At 41.8% G+C, this 18807-nt stretch overlaps 1 protein-coding gene across 1 annotated transcript in view; it reads right to left on the bottom strand.

The window, feature by feature from the left end:
- Positions 1–16124, bottom strand: part of slc13a3 (solute carrier family 13 member 3) — a gene marked incomplete at both ends in the record, with an annotated part of 62814 nt that extends 46690 nt beyond the window's left edge. The window contains 2 exons of the mRNA XM_084333560.1: positions 1185–1450; positions 16017–16124. Of these exons, the coding sequence (XP_084189686.1) occupies positions 1185–1450; positions 16017–16124 (374 nt within the window). The remainder of the gene's footprint in view (positions 1–1184; positions 1451–16016) is intronic.
- Between the last annotated feature and the right edge of the window lie 2683 nt (positions 16125–18807).

Genomic DNA, 18807 nt, shown 5'->3' on the forward strand with positions numbered 1-18807 from the left:
TGCAGCTACATAGAGCCACGTGCCTGATTGAGCTAACTGTTAGCCAGACGCCACACCCAGTCTCCTCGGCCGGAGCCGTGGCCCCCCGTACTATACCAGGAGGGAGGGGTGGGGAGCGAAGGTGGAGGGAGGCGCGCTGAGGCCTTTCGTCAACGTGGAGACCTGCCTTTCGCCCTGCGCCCTCGTGCAGGTAACTAAGATTAATGAAAATGTCATGACATTACCCCACTCTTACTTCCTTCCCCTCCCGAATGTTTTGTTAATAACGATGTTTTTTTCCAGGCAAAACATATGCTACTTCACAACATTTGGAGATACGACATGTGCTGTGTGTGAATGGTGTAGCTTGTGTAGCTTGTGTAGCGTTGGGCCATTGGCCAAAGCTGTGTGTGGCCTGGTGTCACAGAGTACCTGGCTAGCCTATTTAGCTGATGTCGGCCATTGGCTCCTTGCTTTGGTTTCTCTGGTATACCCTGCTCTTCTTGTTGGATTTAAGTGTTGATCTTTGTCCTTTTGAATCTGTCATACATGCTCTAGTCTCTAACACACACACACATGACAAACACACATGTTCTCTCTCTCTCTCTCTCTCTCTCTTTCTAACACACACAGTCTGCCTATGGCGGCCTTTCTCGATGGCTAGGCTGTGCTCAAGGATCTTCAGTCACAGTGCTCAGGTATTCTGCCACTGTGTACTCTCTGTTTAGGGCCAAATAGCATTTCAATTTCTTTCCAATGTGTCTCTCTCTCTCTCTCTCTCTCTCTTTTGATCTTTGTCCTTTTGAATCTGTCATACATGCTCTAGTCTCTCTCTAACACACACACACATGACAAACACATGTTCTCTCTCTCTCTCTCTCTCTGTACACTGTATATTGACTGTAGAACGGGAGCTCTCTCTCGCTCTCTATTTTGCTATATGTTGACTGTATCATGCCCCGCCTCGGGCAGCGCTATTATTTAAGAATATGTTGACTGTATATATATAAAAAAAAAAATATATATATATATATATATATATATATATATTTTTTTTTTTTTTTTTTTTTTTACCTTTGGGGGGGGGGGGGGGGGGGGGGCCTCGCGTTAAATCTCGCACAGGGCCTCGCATTTCTCCCAGGCGGCCCTGGTCACACCCTATAAGGTTCATGACCTGGAGGAGCTGGTGGTCACACAACACTCACCAGGCAGGCTTTACGCCCACAATCTTGAGGACCTTCAGGGCTATTCTACGGTGCAGACCCCACTCCTCGATGGCCGACGCCATCACCAGACCGCTGAGGAACAGGAAGTTGGTGTCGAGGAAGTACTGGGGACAGACCTTCTTGGACGGGAGGATTCCCATCGTTGGGAAGAGGCAGACCGGCAGCATGGCGGTGACGGCCAGGGGAAGCGCCTCCGTGCACCAGAAGATGGCCATCAGCAGCACGACGTAGAGACATTTCCCCTCCTGAAAAAGAATACAGATGAGATAAGATATTCCTTTATTGATCCCCTTGGGGAAATTCGGGGGCATGGGGGAGGGGAAGTACAGGTATGGGCAGGGTAATAGTAGAAAGACATAAATATAGGCAATGAAATTAGATCTGGATATAAAAATATGAGGAAAAATAAACAGTGTAAACAAAGGTGCCTTATTGGTTATATATATGATACGCTACAATAAATAAAGGCAATAAAATAATTTGAATTTGTGAAGATGTGCCTGTGAATATTCAGTCTAGTATGAAAACAGAACATGTCACACAGAGTGGAGGTGAGAATGGAGGAATAGGCTGGTTTATTTTTGTGCATGTGAGATAATAGAATGTCAAAAATATTTAGGTCAATTTTGAAAAGTCAGAGTAGAGAGTAGAAAGAAGGTCAGAAAGGATTGGACATAAGTCATGAACTAGACTCAGATCTACAATACTGTGAGTAATGTACATGCCTGGTCCAAGCTACAGTACACTGTAACATTAAAGATACTTTTAGTTGAGGCATATTTACAGATATTTTTTATCTCATCAAATAAATCCACATGTTGTCAGATGACGCTGCAGTCTCTCCAGTCCCAGCAGCCAGGACCCCAAAGGAAGCAATCTAGCAGCAAGCACAATAAGCACAATAAGCACAATAAGCACATTAAGCACAATAAGCACTTAGACACAGGGACATTACAGGGTGAAAGAAAGTCAATTGGCAGTGGAGCGGATAGCAGACATCCCCAGGAGGGAGCAGCAAGACGTGCCAAGCAGAGTCAGGAGCCAAACACAGAGGAACAGCAGAGAAGAAGATGAATTTAAAAAAAAAAAGTATATATATGGATATGGATGCAACCTGGGTTCGTTTTCATTATTAACATTACACAAACCCACACACACACACACACACACACACACACACACACACACACACACACACACACACACACACACACACACACACACACACACACACACACACACACACACACACACACACACACACACACACACACACACACACACACACACACACACACACACACACACACACACACACACACACACACGCACGCACACACACACACACGAACACATCTTCCCTCCCTGATGCAACCTGGGTTAGTTTCATTATTAACATTAACCCACAGTATAGCCTGCACACACACACACACACACACACACACACACACACACACACGCACGAACAAACAAACACATCTTCCCTCCCTGGATGCCTTTACTAGGTAGCTGGGGGAGGCTACAGGCTAAATTGGTCCCAATCATAAACTCCCATTCAGGCTCTCTCTCGTGCGCAGGAGGAGGGCTGTCAAACGCTGGGACTGCTGTGTCTTGTTGATTGTTGATTGTTGACCTTTTCATTGTTAAACGTGAACGGCCGTCCATGTTATCATGGTGGTCAAAGCTGACCTACTGTATATTCACCATACAAACCTCAACCCATCACTAATATTTGAACGGTCTTAAATAATTTGTCAGTTTATCATGTTTGCAGTAATCACTGCCATATGCAGCCTCAGACCTGTGAGACTGTATTGTTGTACATCTTTCACTTTTCATGGACTGCATTTATGAAGCGCTTTACAACTTATGCCTCACATTTACCCATTCACTCACACATTCAAGGGGGAGGCGACCATGCAAGGTGTCGGGAGCAGTTAGGGGTTAAGTGTCTTGCTCAAGGACACTTCGAACCTTGTGATTACCAGACGACCAGCTCTACCTCCTGAGCCACTGTCGCCCCCCATTATTGTCACACAAGGTGGAAATAAAACCCTATGGAAGATCTGTATTGTTACTGTACGTTTAAACCATTAAAATGCTGTATCCTCACAAATGTGTTCCGATAATGAAGAAAAAATATGAAGTGCTGCACTGGGTCAAGAAGATAGGATGTTAAAGTAGAGGAAAATGTCATGGATGGGCCAATTGGTATAAGATGAAATACAGAGGCTGTCCAGCTTACTTATAATGGAAGTCCATGGTGAAGGTGGCAGTCTGCAAGGAATGCAAGGCACTCTGATTGTGAATTAAAAATCCTCTATCGGTACTTGGATATCCTCCGATGCCCTTCAACTTAACAAGTCTTCGTCAGGGAGCGTGCCTTCGGATTCCTTGCAGACTGCCAACTCCACTGTGGACTTCCATTATATGTAAGTTGGACAGCTGTATTTAATTTTGAGTTCTGATAACATTCAAACAAAAAAATTAACCGGGTAGAGGAATAGAGTCTCAATAGAGGACTAGTTTAAATGAGCACAGAGGGTACGCTGCTCCCAGTTGGAGTGGTTAATAATGAGTTCAGACGAAATACAAACTTTCCGTCAGCTGTCATCTCCCTGAACTGTGTGCCACGATGACAGCTCCCCCCCATACCATATACATTTACATTACATTTACATTTAGTCATTTAGCTGATGCTTTTTATCCAAAGTGACTTACAGTACAGTACAAGTTCTGTACGACAAGTCAGCAGGAAGGGTACAACTCTTTCAGCTAAGTAACAATGTTCATCAAACAGTGTTGAAACTTGGGTGCTGCAGTGTTGAGTGCATGAGTACAGATATATTAGTACTAGGAAGAGTGCAGGATAGTAGAAGACGGTAAGAAGGTTAGTGGTTTTTTTTTTTTTTTTTTTTTTCATTTCAGATATGAACTCTGACTGCATTGCCTATACCCTAGGCTCTGTTACCCATACTGTACAAACTTTTAACTCTGTTGCCGATACTCAATTTATACCTATACAGTATCTACTGCTTTCACTGTCTACAACTACCCTACACTGTAGTTTAGTTTAGTTTAGTTAATTTATTTAGCACATTATTTAAAAAAAAAAAAAAACAGTGCTAGGAGGGAACGAAGCCCAGAGGGCTTGCACAAAGTTGTCCATAAACAATATGGACGAATTACATGTAAACATGGACTACACAATAAACTACAAGACAGGATCAGAGACATAAGGTAGACACTAATGCGAATGATAGTAATCAGTCTAATGCGAAGTCATAGTAATCATAATAATTATAACTGATAGCATGTACAATAGTGTTGTATATACTGTATATATGTATATATATATATTGTATTTACCTGCATATATATATCCATGTTTGTCTGAATATACATGCATATAATTATTATATATACCTACTTAATACACCTGCATATAACTCTGTATGATAGCATATACAATAATGCTGTTTATACCATACATATATATTTATTATTACCGTATATATATATATATATATATATATATATATATATATATATATATATATATATATATATATATATATATTCAAGTTTCAAGTTTCAAGTTTCTTTAATAGTTGTCATACAGAAGTACAGAATACTTTCATACAAAATGCTTCTTACTGTTACGCTCCAGAGACTGTGCTAGACAAGATAGTATCAAATAACATAGTATAGCATGTAATTTAGAAGAAGAAAATGAGGTCACAGTGTTCGGTATAGACATATGTACAATGTTCTGAGTTACCATATAATATACAATACTATGCAGTGTACTAATGTACAGTACTATATAGTGCAAAGCAGAAATGGGATGAGGTACAATTTAGGTACAATTTACAGTAAGGTGTACGAGTTGTAGTGCAATCCTTCATCAATAAATATAAAGTGTGGGGAGTGGGTGCTGCTACAGTGTGTTTGTTTAAAGTGGGTGTGTGCTATAAAGTGTGTGGAGTGGGTGCTACAGTGTGTTTGTTTAAAGTGAGTGTGTGCGTGTGGATGTGTGTGCTATGTGCGTTTGGTGGTTGTTGTTGTGTAGTGTTCATTGTTCGTTTAGCAGCCTGATGGCCTGGGGATAGAAGCTTCTTCTGAGTCTTTCTGTGCTCGCCTTGAGACTCCGGTATCGCTTGCCTGACCGCAGCAGTTCAAAGAGGCAGTTGTTCGGGTGACTGGAGTCTTTAATGATTCTCTTAGCCTTGCCCTTGCAACGCTTGTTGTAAATGTTCTGGAGGGTGGGGAGCCCCCCTCCAATTGTGCGTTCGGCTGAACGTGTCACTCTTTGTAGTCTGCTTCGGTCTTGTGCAGTGCTATTCCCAAACCAGGAGGTGATGTTGCCGGTCAAGATGCTCTCTATTGTACATGAGTAGAAGTTCTTAAGGATCTTCTGACTGACTTGGAACTTCCTTAGGCGCCTGAGGAAGTAGAGGCGTTGTCGTGCCTTCTTCACAACACTGTCAATGTGTGTGGTCCATGTCAAGTCCTCGGATATGTAGGCTCCGAGGTACTTAAAGCTGTTGACTCTCTCAACCGGTGCCCCGTCGATGCTGAGGGGGCTGTAGTCCTTGACCCCCGACCTCCTAAAGTCCACAATCATCTCCTTTGTTTTGCTGACGTTCAGGGAGAGGCTGTTTTCCTGGCACCATCCCGCCAGGACCTTGACCTCTTCCAGGTAGGCCCTCTCGTCGTTGGCAGAGATCAGGCCCACCACCACTGTGTCGTCAGCAAATTTGATGATTGTATTGCTACTCCGCTGAGCCACACAGTCGTGTGTGTACAGGGAGTAGAGGAGGGGACTCAGAACACAGCCCTGGGGGGCCCCTATGTTGAGGGTGATGGATGAGGAGGTGCAGTTGCCTGCTCTCACCACCTGGGGTCTGCCAGTCAGGAAGTCCAAGACCCACTGGCAGAGGTCATAGTTCAAGCCCAGGTCCCTGAGCTTGGCTATGAGTATGGAGGGGACTATGGTATTGAATGCCGAGCTGTAGTCGATGAATAGCATTCTCACATAGTTCCCCTGCCTCTTGTCCAGGTGTGATGCTGCTGTGTGCAGCACATGGGCTATGGCGTCCTCCGTGGACCTGTTGGGGCGGTATGCAAATTGCAGGGGGTCCATGTTGATGGGGAGGGAGGAGCAGATGTAGCCCTTTACTAGCTTCTCAAAGCACTTCATGGCTATGGAGGTGAGAGCTACAGGGCGGTAGTCGTTGAGGCAAGCAGGCTTGGATTTTTTGGGTACAGGGATAATAGTGGACTTCTTCAGGCAGGTGGGGATGACAGCCTGTTCTAAGGACAGGTTAAATATGTCAGTGAATACTGGGGCCAGTTGGTCGGCACAGACTTTTAGGACGCGGCCGGGGATGCCGTCCGGACCTGCTGCCTTCCTGATATTCACTTTTTTAAAGGTCCGCCTCACCTCATGCTCTGTTACCCTGAACACTGCGCCTCCATCAGCAGCCGACCCCCCCCCCCCCCCCCATTGCCGTGGCTTGTGAGCTGGTGTTGTTATTACCAGCATCAAACCTCGCATAGAAGGTATTGAGGTCATTTGCTAAGGAGATGTCACTGTTCAGTTTGAGGGAGGCGCCTTTGTAGTCTGTCATCGTTTTGAGCCCCTGCCACATAGCTCTAGAGCAGGGGTGGGCAATTATTTTCCCCAGGGGGCCGAATGAGCAACTGAAAATATGTTGGGGGGCCGGGCCAAAATTCCAAACTCAATTATGCATAATATACATTTAATTTCGATATAAAAAGCAGTAAATGGCATTGTTTTGACCCCTGGTAAGAGTGTATGTTATTATTTGGCAATTAAAAAGTGAGGTTAGCTTTCAAAAATATAATTTATTCAAATAGAATTTATTTCCAAAATGATAAACAAAATGTGAAACATTAATAACAAGGGGCATTTTGAGTTTCATATACTATTGAAACAAGGATTTTCTTAGCTTTCTAAAGACATCACATCATCTTATAGCAAAAATAAACAAGACATGGCACTGAACTGTGTAAAGAAAAGTGTACCAGTTTTGTAGCCTTTTTTACTTTACATGCCTATATTAAACATTTAATGTTTTCAGAACTGTGCAAAAAAAAGAAAAAAAAGATCAAGTGTCCCATTTCACTTGTTATATTTCCACATTTTAGTGTTCTTCAGTTCTTTTTTTTTCATTCAGTGTGAGAAATCTAGTCTCTGTTGAGCTTTAACAAGTCCATCAAAGTCAGGTTGCATGTCTGAGGTGGAGATGCGAAGCACAGCTGCCAGATGTTCATCAGTGAGAGAGGATCTGTACCTGGACTTGGTAAACATCATGACTGAGAATGTCTGTTCACATATGTAGGTGGATCCAAAGAGAACCAACATCTTCTGAGCATGTCTCCTAAGCATATATTGTGCGTGTGAACGTTGACATGAAAAAAAAAAAAAAAAAAAAAAAAAAAATTTATTTATTTTATTTTTTTTTTATTTTTTTTTATTATCATGTAATCTTTCGCGGGCCGGTCAGAATCATCGTACAATGCCCAGGTCTGCTCTAGAGTCAGCTTGTTCAAACTGGAGTTCAATTTTATCCCTGTAGCGCCGTTTGGCCTCTGACACTGTCCTCCTTACGTTGTATCGCGCCACCTTGTGGTCATTCATGTTGCCTGCCACTAGGCCGTCGTTGTATGCTTTGGTGCGCTCTCTCAGAGCTTCACGGACGGATTTGTCTACCCAGGGTTTTTGATTTGGGTAAACTCTCATTTTGGTAGTGGGGATTGTTTCTTCCACCAAAGTACAAACATAGTCCAGCACTGTCTCCGTGTAGACATTAATGTTATCTGTGTCGCGGAACACATTCCAGTCTGTGCATATATATATATATATATATATCCACATCTGTCTGTACAATGTACATACCAGCATATAATCCTTTTTACATATATGTAGATACTATATCTATATCTGTACATATCCCTTACCTACTCCTACTAGCATGGGCGGCGGGTGTATAAGGCTGGGGCAGGCTGTGCCTTCCCAGACCAGTCGACACATTATTTTTTATTTATTAAAAAAAAAAAAAAAAAAAAAAATCCCCTGTGTACCTGTGTGTGTGTGGGGGGGCTGGGGTCCGTCAATGGATAGGTGTGGTGACACTTAACATTTCAGACGGCCTGAATACACTGTCTGAAGACTGCAGGCAGGAGCACTCATTCAAGGGTACTATGAATATGCTTGCACCTATACCAAAGCACCTCAAAGCCTTTGAGTCAAAGGCACACTAAGGAGAATAGGCTGGTTTTCAACACAGTTAAATTTTTCAGGAACACTGTCTTTTCATCTCAACCTGTTTTCTTATACAAACAAATTGTCAGATGCAGTCAGGTTCATTCTTATTTTACTAGGTCAGCCGATGATGGACAGATTATGTTACCACGTCCAAAATCAAATGCTTTAAAGAGGACTGTTGTTTATCGTGCCATCAATCATTGGAATAACTGCCCAATGAACAAAAGTAAATTGAATAGTAAAGTGTCTTTCAAATACCACCTGAGAATGCACTACTTAAATATGTGAGCAAAATATTCTGATTCTAATGATGTCTACAATGTTTTACTGTTTTTAGATTATCATTGTTAATTGTGATTGTCATATGTATCTCATGTTGTTATGTTTTGTGTTTTGTGTTGTCTTTCTGTGTGGACCCCAGGAAGACTATAGCTCTCTCTACACTTAACATTCCAGACGGCCCTGCAGGCACCCACCCCCACCCACCCCCACTTCAAAACATGGTTAAAAAATAACTTGTCAACAACATCCCTGCAGAACTCTAACACCATATGATTGCCTGTACCTAATATGTAGAATTATTGTTTGTTTGTACATTGTCTGTACATGTCTGATGTAAATATTTAGCATTTATATATAAATAATATATGGTCATACTGCAGAATTAGGCAGCCTGTGTCTAAACTTGAACTTGAAACTTGAAACTCTGTGTGTGTGTGTGTGGGGGGGGGGGGGGGGTCGCCCCGACGGAGGTGTCAATGGGCAGTTGACATTCCAGACCGCATCCAGTCTGTACCAATCACATCGCACGCATCCGTTTGTATAAACATCTGAATTCGAATGCAGTCGCCAGTTGGTTCCAGGTCACAGCACACAGCAACGGCTGCACAAATGCAAGATGGATATACGTAATTTTTTCAAGACAAAGGAGCAAGAAGAAGATAACAGTAATTCAGAAGCTCTAGAAGATCGCATCCGTGAAGCCACAGCGAGCCCTGCCCCTGGGCATAACACCGTGACCCGATCACCTGAGGCTTCAGGTAATCCACCCCACACTGATTTGGGAGAAAAAAACACTGGCCCCTCTCAGCCAGTCCTGCCAGAATATCCTAAAACATATTTTGGGAAACAGAAACGTTCCTTTTCATCGAACTTCTTTAAAAGGTATACGTTTCTAGAGTACAGCAAAGAAGAAGATGCTGTGTTCTGTTTCGCCTGCCGCCATTTCCAGTGCAACAGTGCCAATAACGATCCTGCTTTTGTGAATGGTGTTTGCGACTGGAAAAACATTTCATTCAAATTACAGAAACACACAGAATGCTGTTCCCATCGGCAGTGTATGGAGCAATGGAATTATTTTCTGCAATCCAAAACCACTGGTTCCGTTGCTGCACAGATAAGTACCGCTCATATGGAAACTGTTAAGTGCAACAGGGAATATGCCGCCGATATTGTTAAGCTGGTACTGTATTGTGGCAAACAAGGGCTTGCTCTATGAGAGACGACCACGCAAGCGCCCCGTCAGACAGCCAGCTGCTCTCGCAGACAGCGTCGTCACCAGCACTCTAGGCCAGAGAGAATACGAGGCAAGCACAGCAACAACCATGAAACAGAAATGGGCCAGTCGGCTGTTCTATCCTGTTTTGGACACACTTCTGGGCGAGTGTCAAGACAGATTTTCCCCGCAGGCACTGGCCATTGCTAAAATTGTTGATGCTGTGTTCAAATGTGATTACGGGGGTGCAGAGAGCCTGATCAGCCAGTATGCAAAGGTACTCAACATCAACCCCCAACTCACACTGACTGAGATGAGAATGGTGTCAACACAAATCCCAAACGGATCCACTGAAAACATCAGAATGGAACTTGTGTCTGGACATTATCCAAATTATGAAAAGCTTTTCCGTTTGGCTCTGTCATTGCCCGTAGGCACAGCAACATGTGAACGATCTTTCTCAGCAATGCGACGCATCCGGAACTGGCTAAGAACCACCATGCGCCAGGAGAGACTGTCAACTCTGAGTCTGCTTCACATTGAAAGTGATCTGACACGCACACTTGGAGTAGAAGAGATCATTGCTGCCTACGATGCCAAGACAAAACGTCGCATATTGCTGCATTAAGGTAAGACTGATTGATTGAAATCATATTGAATGCCTTAATTTGAACACATAATTTGCACTACAGTATATCTAACGAAAGGGGATAGGCTCGCTGTAGTCTAGTGTGTGTGTGTGTGTATAAATTCAGGACCATGGACAGTAATTAATTTGTGTCACCGCTTCCCCCCCCCCCCCATTCTCGCCCCATTACAGCAACACAGACGAAAGACGAGAAGATGAGACATCAGACTGGCGAAGAGAACGCGCAGCCCGTTACTGATTTAATTTGCAAATAAAATTTGCAATATTGACTGCAACTACTGATATTATTAGTATTTCATAATAACCTACATGTCTGGTCTTAAAGGAAGGAGGAAAGTAAAAGTCACTTTAAGCAAGGAACAGATGTGGTTCATCTTGGAACGTTTATTTAGATAAGTATAATGACGGAGTTAAAATTATATATTGTATAATAGTGTATATAGGAACCAGTGCCGTCTCAGGAATTTAGCATGTCTATTTTTATCATGCACATTATGTCTTCTTAATACCGTTTTTATTTTATTATTGTATTTTGCACAATCGATGACCACCCGCATTTCACATGACATTTCCCTGAATAAACCTCTTGATTCTCTAATAAATGTCCTTGAATTTGAAACAAATTTGTTGTGTTGTTATTATATATCCTTTCTAATACTATTGCAATTGTATAGTAGTTCATATTTCATGATCAGTGAACCGTTAATCATATTGGATGTCGCATTTATCTGCATTAAGGTAAGACAATGGTTAATATATTATTGGATGCCTTCATTTGAACACTTAATTTGCACTATATATAAATGAGTGGGGCTCGCTGTAGTATAGCCTAGTTACGTGTGTGTGTGTATATGAAATCAGAACCCCTGGACAGTTTGCGACCAAAAATAAAAGGGGGCGTTCCTAAAAGGGGGCGTTCCTTTTGGAGCCTACCCTGCCCTAATGCGCACGCGCCGCCTATGCCTACTAGTTACGCTGCTGGCCAGTATGACTTACTACCATAGTGTCTACTGTCTTTATACCTGTATCACTGTACATATTAATACTACAACTCTGTACATACATGTGATTAGCACTATACTCAGTAGTACTAATTCATATATTTTATACCTAGTTTGTATATTGTATATTACTATTGCACCGTTTACCTCCACCATCTGTTCTCTCCCCTCAAGGTAGGATTGCATCCAGCTCACTGATAAACTATCAAAACCAATTGCTTTTAGCTTGTCAATCAGAATGGAGTGATTGACAGTGTTGAAGGCCTTTTGTAGGTCCAGCATGACCATGCCGCAGTATTTGCCCGCGTCCACCTTTTGTTTGATGTGGTCGTTCAAATAGAGAAGGCATGCATCAGTGGAGTGGGATGTTCTGAAGCCAGATTGGAATTCGTAGATTAGATTTTTTCCCGCCAGGTACTTTTCGACCTGTTCGTAGATTATTTTCTCCATGACTTTTGAGATGGAGGTAAGAATAGAAACAGGGCGGTAGTTGCCTGGGTCTAATTTGCTGCCCTTTTTGTGCAGAGGGGTCACTCTCGCAATTTTGAAGTCCTTGGGGACGTGTCCCTGTTTTATGGAGAGGTTTATTATGTGTGTGTACTTGTGCTGTATGATGACAATACATTTGAATCTAATCTAATGTCAGAGAGTTTCAGTGCAACTGGGCAGCAGCGTATCAAGGTTGACGGTTGACATGCCTTACTGTCTTTATTTGATAAGGTTTTAGGTCTGACAAGGTTGGCCTAATTATTATGACAATAATAATGCTTTTTCTTAAAAGTGTAATGCAAATAGCACTTCAGTGCAACGCGGCCATCCCGGCGACATTTGCCGAATGTCTCCTCCCCATATCTTCTCCCATTCCTCTCTGTCTATCCAATAAAGCAATAAAATTCCAAAAAAAAAAGTATCTAGAAAATATAAAATTTAAAAATGTAAAATTTTATATTTCTACAAAACATCAAATAGAACCAGGCTAGCACATTTGAAAGCATTTGGTGAGCTACTTAGTGTATTTAATAAGAATAAGGATTTGTTTGTGCAAACATTCTGAACGTTCTACTTCAGTTAAAGCAACAATTAGAGCTGCCGCGGTATTGATGTTTTCCTTACCGCACAAATTTGCAAAATATTTCCTACCGCCGCGGTTATTACCGCACGCACACAAAAAATTAAAAAAAAAAGTTTGAATGCATTTTTTTTTTTAGTAGTAGTCTACTCTTTATAGCATATAGCCTGCCTCTAGTCTAAATGTCTATCTTTAGAGGATGACTTTGCAGCATGAATATTGTTTGGGATTCGGCAAGCACGCATTAGTTATTGAAAGTGAAACACGGATTCGAAGTTTCCCCTCTGGTCGTGCGCCGTTCACTCGGTGTCGCGGGCAGGGGTGGTTACCCCCCCGACCCTTTCTTCTTATTATTACTATAAAGTTACTACTTTATAATAAAGGCATTCGTTTTGTGGCATTAACATTATATAGTTATACGTTCAATAACATCAGCGTATTTACCGGACCATAGCAAGGCAAGCAATACTCCATTCATATCTCAGTTCCTTTCTTTGCTCAGAGCGTGCTGAGTTGTCCCATTCTGCGGTCTGTTAATAAAGTTTTCAATCAGACAAGTGTATAGAACGAAGGGCTTTTATTATAACATTCGTTGCAGACAGTAAAATCATTATGTCTCGTTTAGTACTCCTGAGGAGCGATGGTAGTCCACTCCGGCGGGGAGCTAAAGCTAACGTTATTAGCCGTATTGTGATGAGCTCTGATCAATGGCTGAGATTCAGGACGTAAAAAAACTGCAGGACGCTCCAACGTGTGACGCGTCTCTCTTCTGACCAATCAGTGGTCTGCAATGTTTCACGTGACTTTTCTGGTACCCAATAGGGTCGCTTGGAACCTCGATAGAGGAGTAGGGTATATCTGCAGAGCCGCAAGCCCAACGAGAGGAGGGTACTTTATTATTATTATTATAAAAAACAGCAGTGATGCGGTATTCAGCCTACTCTGCGGTGGTCGTGATGTAACAGCGATACCGCGGTAATGCGGTAATCGCGGCAGCTCTAGCAACAATCACAGCTTTATCGGTATCGGTCAGCCATGATATTAGCCTTATAGGCTTCAGGTGAATGAATGAATGAAAACTTTATTTAACAGATTGCAGAGTGGGTACAATACAGAACGGCTCAATACACACAATTGTTAAGGGGATGCAGACCAGAGAAAGATGTTTGTCTTGTTTACATCAGGGTCCCCCATTGTCAATTCATAGTGACATTTATGACATACACAACATACATGACATCATGACATTTATGGCATAGGGACATACATGACATGATACAGGTATATAGTACTGTTACATTTGTGACATATATGATATGCAAATATACAGTACTGTTACCCATAGATCCTGACAGAGAGTATATACATATGATGGGGAGGAGACTGTACATTAGGAGGGGGTGGGTGGGTGGGAGAGAAATATACATATGGTGGGGAGAGAATATACATATGGTGGGGAGGATACTGTCTATTAGGAGGGGGTGGGGGGGTTTGGACATTTACGGTGGCCAGTTTAGAATTGCAGCCTCCCCGTAGGTGCTCTTTTAGAGCGGTTTTGAATGTGGGTAGGGATTCACATTCCTTTACAGCTTTGGGTAGGGCGTTCCACATTGATGTGGCATAGGTAGGGAGATATTATCTTCCAAAGACGTTATCAAAAAGAAATCATCTAGGTTAGGGTGGGGCATGATATCTTCAGTAGGTTAAGGTGAGGGTTATGGTAAGGATTAGGTTATAAACAGTTGTGCTGAGTCCCAATGAAATGCAGATATACCTTCTAGTCATGAGCGGGAAAATTCTCCAAGTCACAAAACCACAGTAACACATGGATGCGCAATATATCCGTGACCGTATCGGTTGATATAGTGATTGGTCCGATGAGCAAAACTGGTCCAATGTGAACTGATGATTATTTATATGTCAAGCTGCCATTGTGTGTGTGTTTTTCTTAAAAAAAATTTACCATGCAGTTTGTTGGCGCAGCACAGGATTGTGGGCTGACATTGTTTCAGTATGTACAAGAATTGTACGTACAAAATGTGATTATCATAGACATTTGTTTTATTTTTACAGATCATATATCGACATCTGTAATATCAGTTTATCGGCCATAATAGAGATGTTATCGGTATTGGCCAAAATGTTCATATCGGTGCATCTCTAACTGTAGCACACCTGGATTTGCACCCTGTGTCACCAGCATGAAACATCTACCTGCAGGCAGACAAGAGGGAGCTCCCGAAAGCCAAGGCTTCACAGGCTGCAACCAGCCAGCCGCTACTCTGTTACGCATGTACCGTACTTGAATGAATAAATTAATCTTTATTTCGAACATGATTTAAAAAAAACAAAGAATTTAAAAGACAAACAACAAAAAAAACTTTTTTTCTTTTTTAATAGAGCAATATTTCTGCTTTCCTTCATTTGATCTTCTAGCCCATTCCACACAGTTACTCCATAGGATGATATGCACCTGCTCCGGAGATTGGTTACTTCATGCCAAGATACAGTACCGTATACATGCAGCTATACATCATATCAAATTATGACAATGTGTAGTTGACTGTACATTTTTCTCTTTAAAACATTATTAGAGAGAGAGAGACAGAGAGATATGGTGATAATGATGATAACAAGTGATGGTGTTGATCAAATTGAGATAGGTCAATGGAACAATACTCTTTTTTGATATGTTTTAATAATCTTAACAATCTGATAATTTCAAAGTCTATGAAACACGCAAGTATAAGCAAAAACAAACATGGTTGTTTACATGATTTGTTGATCATTGTAAGGCTGAATTCCAGCCACAAACAAAGAAATACGTTTTGTCGCCATGCTGTGCATTTTGTATACAGAATATAGCCTAATAAGTATTATAACAATAATAATATTAAGTAGCCGATGGGATTTTAGAAATGTTCTTAAGCCAGCTTTAATTAAGCAAGCAAGCATGTACAGTTTCTTCCCCCTCAAATGTATATAGGCTACTCTCTTTTTTAGACTCTTTTTGTATCACAAACAGTACTGTATTTGTAGATCTGGTATGTCATAAATGTCTAGATGTAGCTGTAGCAGTATGTCGTGTATGTCATATTATGATGAATTGAAAATGGGGGACCCTGATGTAAACAAGACAAAAGTCTTTCTCTGGTCTGCATCCCCTTAACAATTGTGTGTATTGAGCTGTACTGTATTGTATCCATTCTGCAATCTGTTAATAAATGTTCAATCAATCAATAAGCATAACAATATGTATACTGTTATAACTTCCCATAGTCTAAATCAATGAAAACGACTTACCTTCTCAGGGAGTGTAAAAAGTAACGGCAGTAATATGAGTGGGGTGATGACGAGAAGCAGCTGTTGTCGGACACACCATAGTTTCTTGAAAACAATTGATATTTCCATCTCAAAATTAAGATCACCCTATTCAGGGATGAGTGGTGCCTGTTTGGTCGAAATGTGAAGGCAGTGCACTCTCTGGTTTATCACTTTGACTTCGCAGTTTTTGGACTCTTGGAGAAGATTAACTACACGCTTACAGGTTAACTCCTCACAAGTTGTCAAATAGTTGGGGGACGCTCAACTTTATTATGTCACCGGCGGCCTCCCGACACCGCGGAGGGACACGTGAGTCGCACTTGCAGTAAGGAAGTAGTTCACGTTTAATCACGTAATGGCGGGTGTACTTCGGCAGAAAATAGTTCCTAAATTAAACTGCTCACCAGGTTTTTGGAGTATCTAGAGTTACCGGGTCAATATTTATTTAAAGAGACATTGCTTTTGAGTTTTCTTTGAGTGTCAGCACCCGAGTACCATTGGAGTGACGCATGACATCTAAACCACACGGAAACGATCTGGATGGATAGATAGCACCTGCGGGAGGTATATGCAGGGGCGTAGCTGGGGGGGGGTAGCTTAGGATGATTCCAAGGGCCCAGCACTGAGGGGGGCCCCAATTTTTTTTTTTTTTTTTTTTACTAGACATCACTCAGGTGTATTATTGATTATTGAAGTGTGTGTGTGTGTGTGTGTGTGTGTGTGTGTGTGTGTGTGTGTGTGTGTGTGTGTGTGTGTGTGTGTGTGTGTGTGTGTGTGTGTGTGTGTGTGTGTGTGTGTGTGTGTGTGTGTGTGTGTGTGTGTGTGTGTGTGTGTGTGTGTGTGTGTGTGTGAGATATATAGAGAGAGAGGGGGGGCTTTGGTAGACTATTGCATTGGTCCATTCATTGAAGATGAACGCAATGCGACATCCTTTACTAGGCTCACCCACCAACAGTGCAGGTGCTGAACTGCTGATCCGAATGTATAGGTAAAAACCATATTATGCGTTTTCATCAATAAAAAAATGGCCAACATTTTTTTCTGGAGCTACACCCCTGCCCGGGAGTGAATTGTTTCGTGCTTTAAACATGATTTGTGCAGTCTTAAATTCAGCCAGGTCCCCGAGTTTCATGGCATGTGATTTAAAAAATAGTGTGTTTGTGTGTTCCAGATATCCTACCTTATTGATAATCAAATCAAAATAAAATGTATTTGTAAGGCCCGACAACACACGTTAATGTCCCCATGGGCCAGGTAACGGTATACTTTTGCTATGCTATACACTACAGATCACTGGCGGACTCAGGGGGGGGCAAGGGGGGCGATCGCCCCCCCTGGTGCCCCCACGGTTGAAAAATGCACGCTAAAGTGCCCTTTTGAGTGGCGGAAAATGAGAGGGTGTGCCCTATTAGTGCTCTTCCAATGGTCTAAACTTGACCATGTGCCCCACGGTTAAATAATGTCATGCTAAAGTGCCCTATTGAGTGGTGAAAACATAGCAAGAAAATTTAATAACGTGTCTTAATGACTGCTCTGTTAGTGGATAAAATGTGATGCAGGTTACTAGGGCAGGCTTTCCCAAAGTGGGTGCCATGATGAAGACAGTCTAGGGGTGTTGCAAAATAGTTAAACCCTGCTTATATTCTAAACACATTATATGGCCATTAGCAAATATTTTCTGAGTTTTTGCAAGGAACCAATGGGCTAATATCTAGCTAACATTTAGATGTTTCTCGATCTGCACTGTCCCTATTTTCCCCCCAATGTATCCTTTAGGTTAGGTTAGAGTAAGTTAGTTTAACTGAGGCACAAAGTCCAAGCATGCTGGGAACTTGAGGCACAACTCTGAGCAGCCCCGTCACTACAATATTCCATCCATTTAAGTTGTCAGTTTTAGACACGTCCCCTCTTGAATGTTCAGATGCCAGAGGGCTTAATGCAGTCTGAGCTGTAACCCTGCACCCTACTGCTGTGTGTGAGGTAGGTAATACAGCAAGCTTTCTTTGAAGTTGCAAAGATTGCATTTTTTTACCAATTATGCATTACTAAATACTAATGTATGTACACTGCAAGTGCTTTTATTGATGGCAGTATGCAGGCCTGGACTGGCCATCAGGAGCACCGGGAGTTTTCTGGCCTGGCCTGGCCTGTGCTGATAAAAAAAAAAAAAAATATATATATATATATATATATATATATAACTTAGAAGCAGGCTAGGCCACACTGTAAAAATAAATGTTTTTTCACAGGAAATTCACTGTATTATTTTACAGATTACCTTTGTTGTTCTACTTTAAGTGTAAATACCATACACATACAGTAAATGACCTTTTATCAAAATATTAACCATTAAATAAAGGTTGTAATCTGTAAATGTATTTGATTTACTGTAATTTGACCAGAAGTATTTGGAAACCATTGATGCCAGACATTTACCGTTTTCTTGCAGCTTTTATTTCTTACAGTCTAGTTGCAGCGACGCGATAGTTAGATAACCTAAGTGGGGAACAACAACCAGGAGATCACTGTGACAATCAATCAATCTAATTTAATTGTACAGTATAGCACATTTAGACCTGACACATGACACATGACACATGACACACACGTCAACCAAAGTGCTTCACAGTAAGTCGCATAGCAAAAAAAAAGAAAAGTGCTAAGTCCCAAAATATTAAAAACAGACAGAGAGTATACAGAGAGTAAACAGACAGAGAGTAACGCAGTCTAAACAGTCATACATCTTTTATTAAACTTCAGTCCTGATCAT

Source organism: Notolepis coatsorum (genome assembly GCF_963971535.1).
Source record: "Notolepis coatsorum genome assembly, chromosome: 17".
NCBI classification, from domain to species: Eukaryota; Metazoa; Chordata; class Actinopteri; order Aulopiformes; family Paralepididae; genus Notolepis; species Notolepis coatsorum.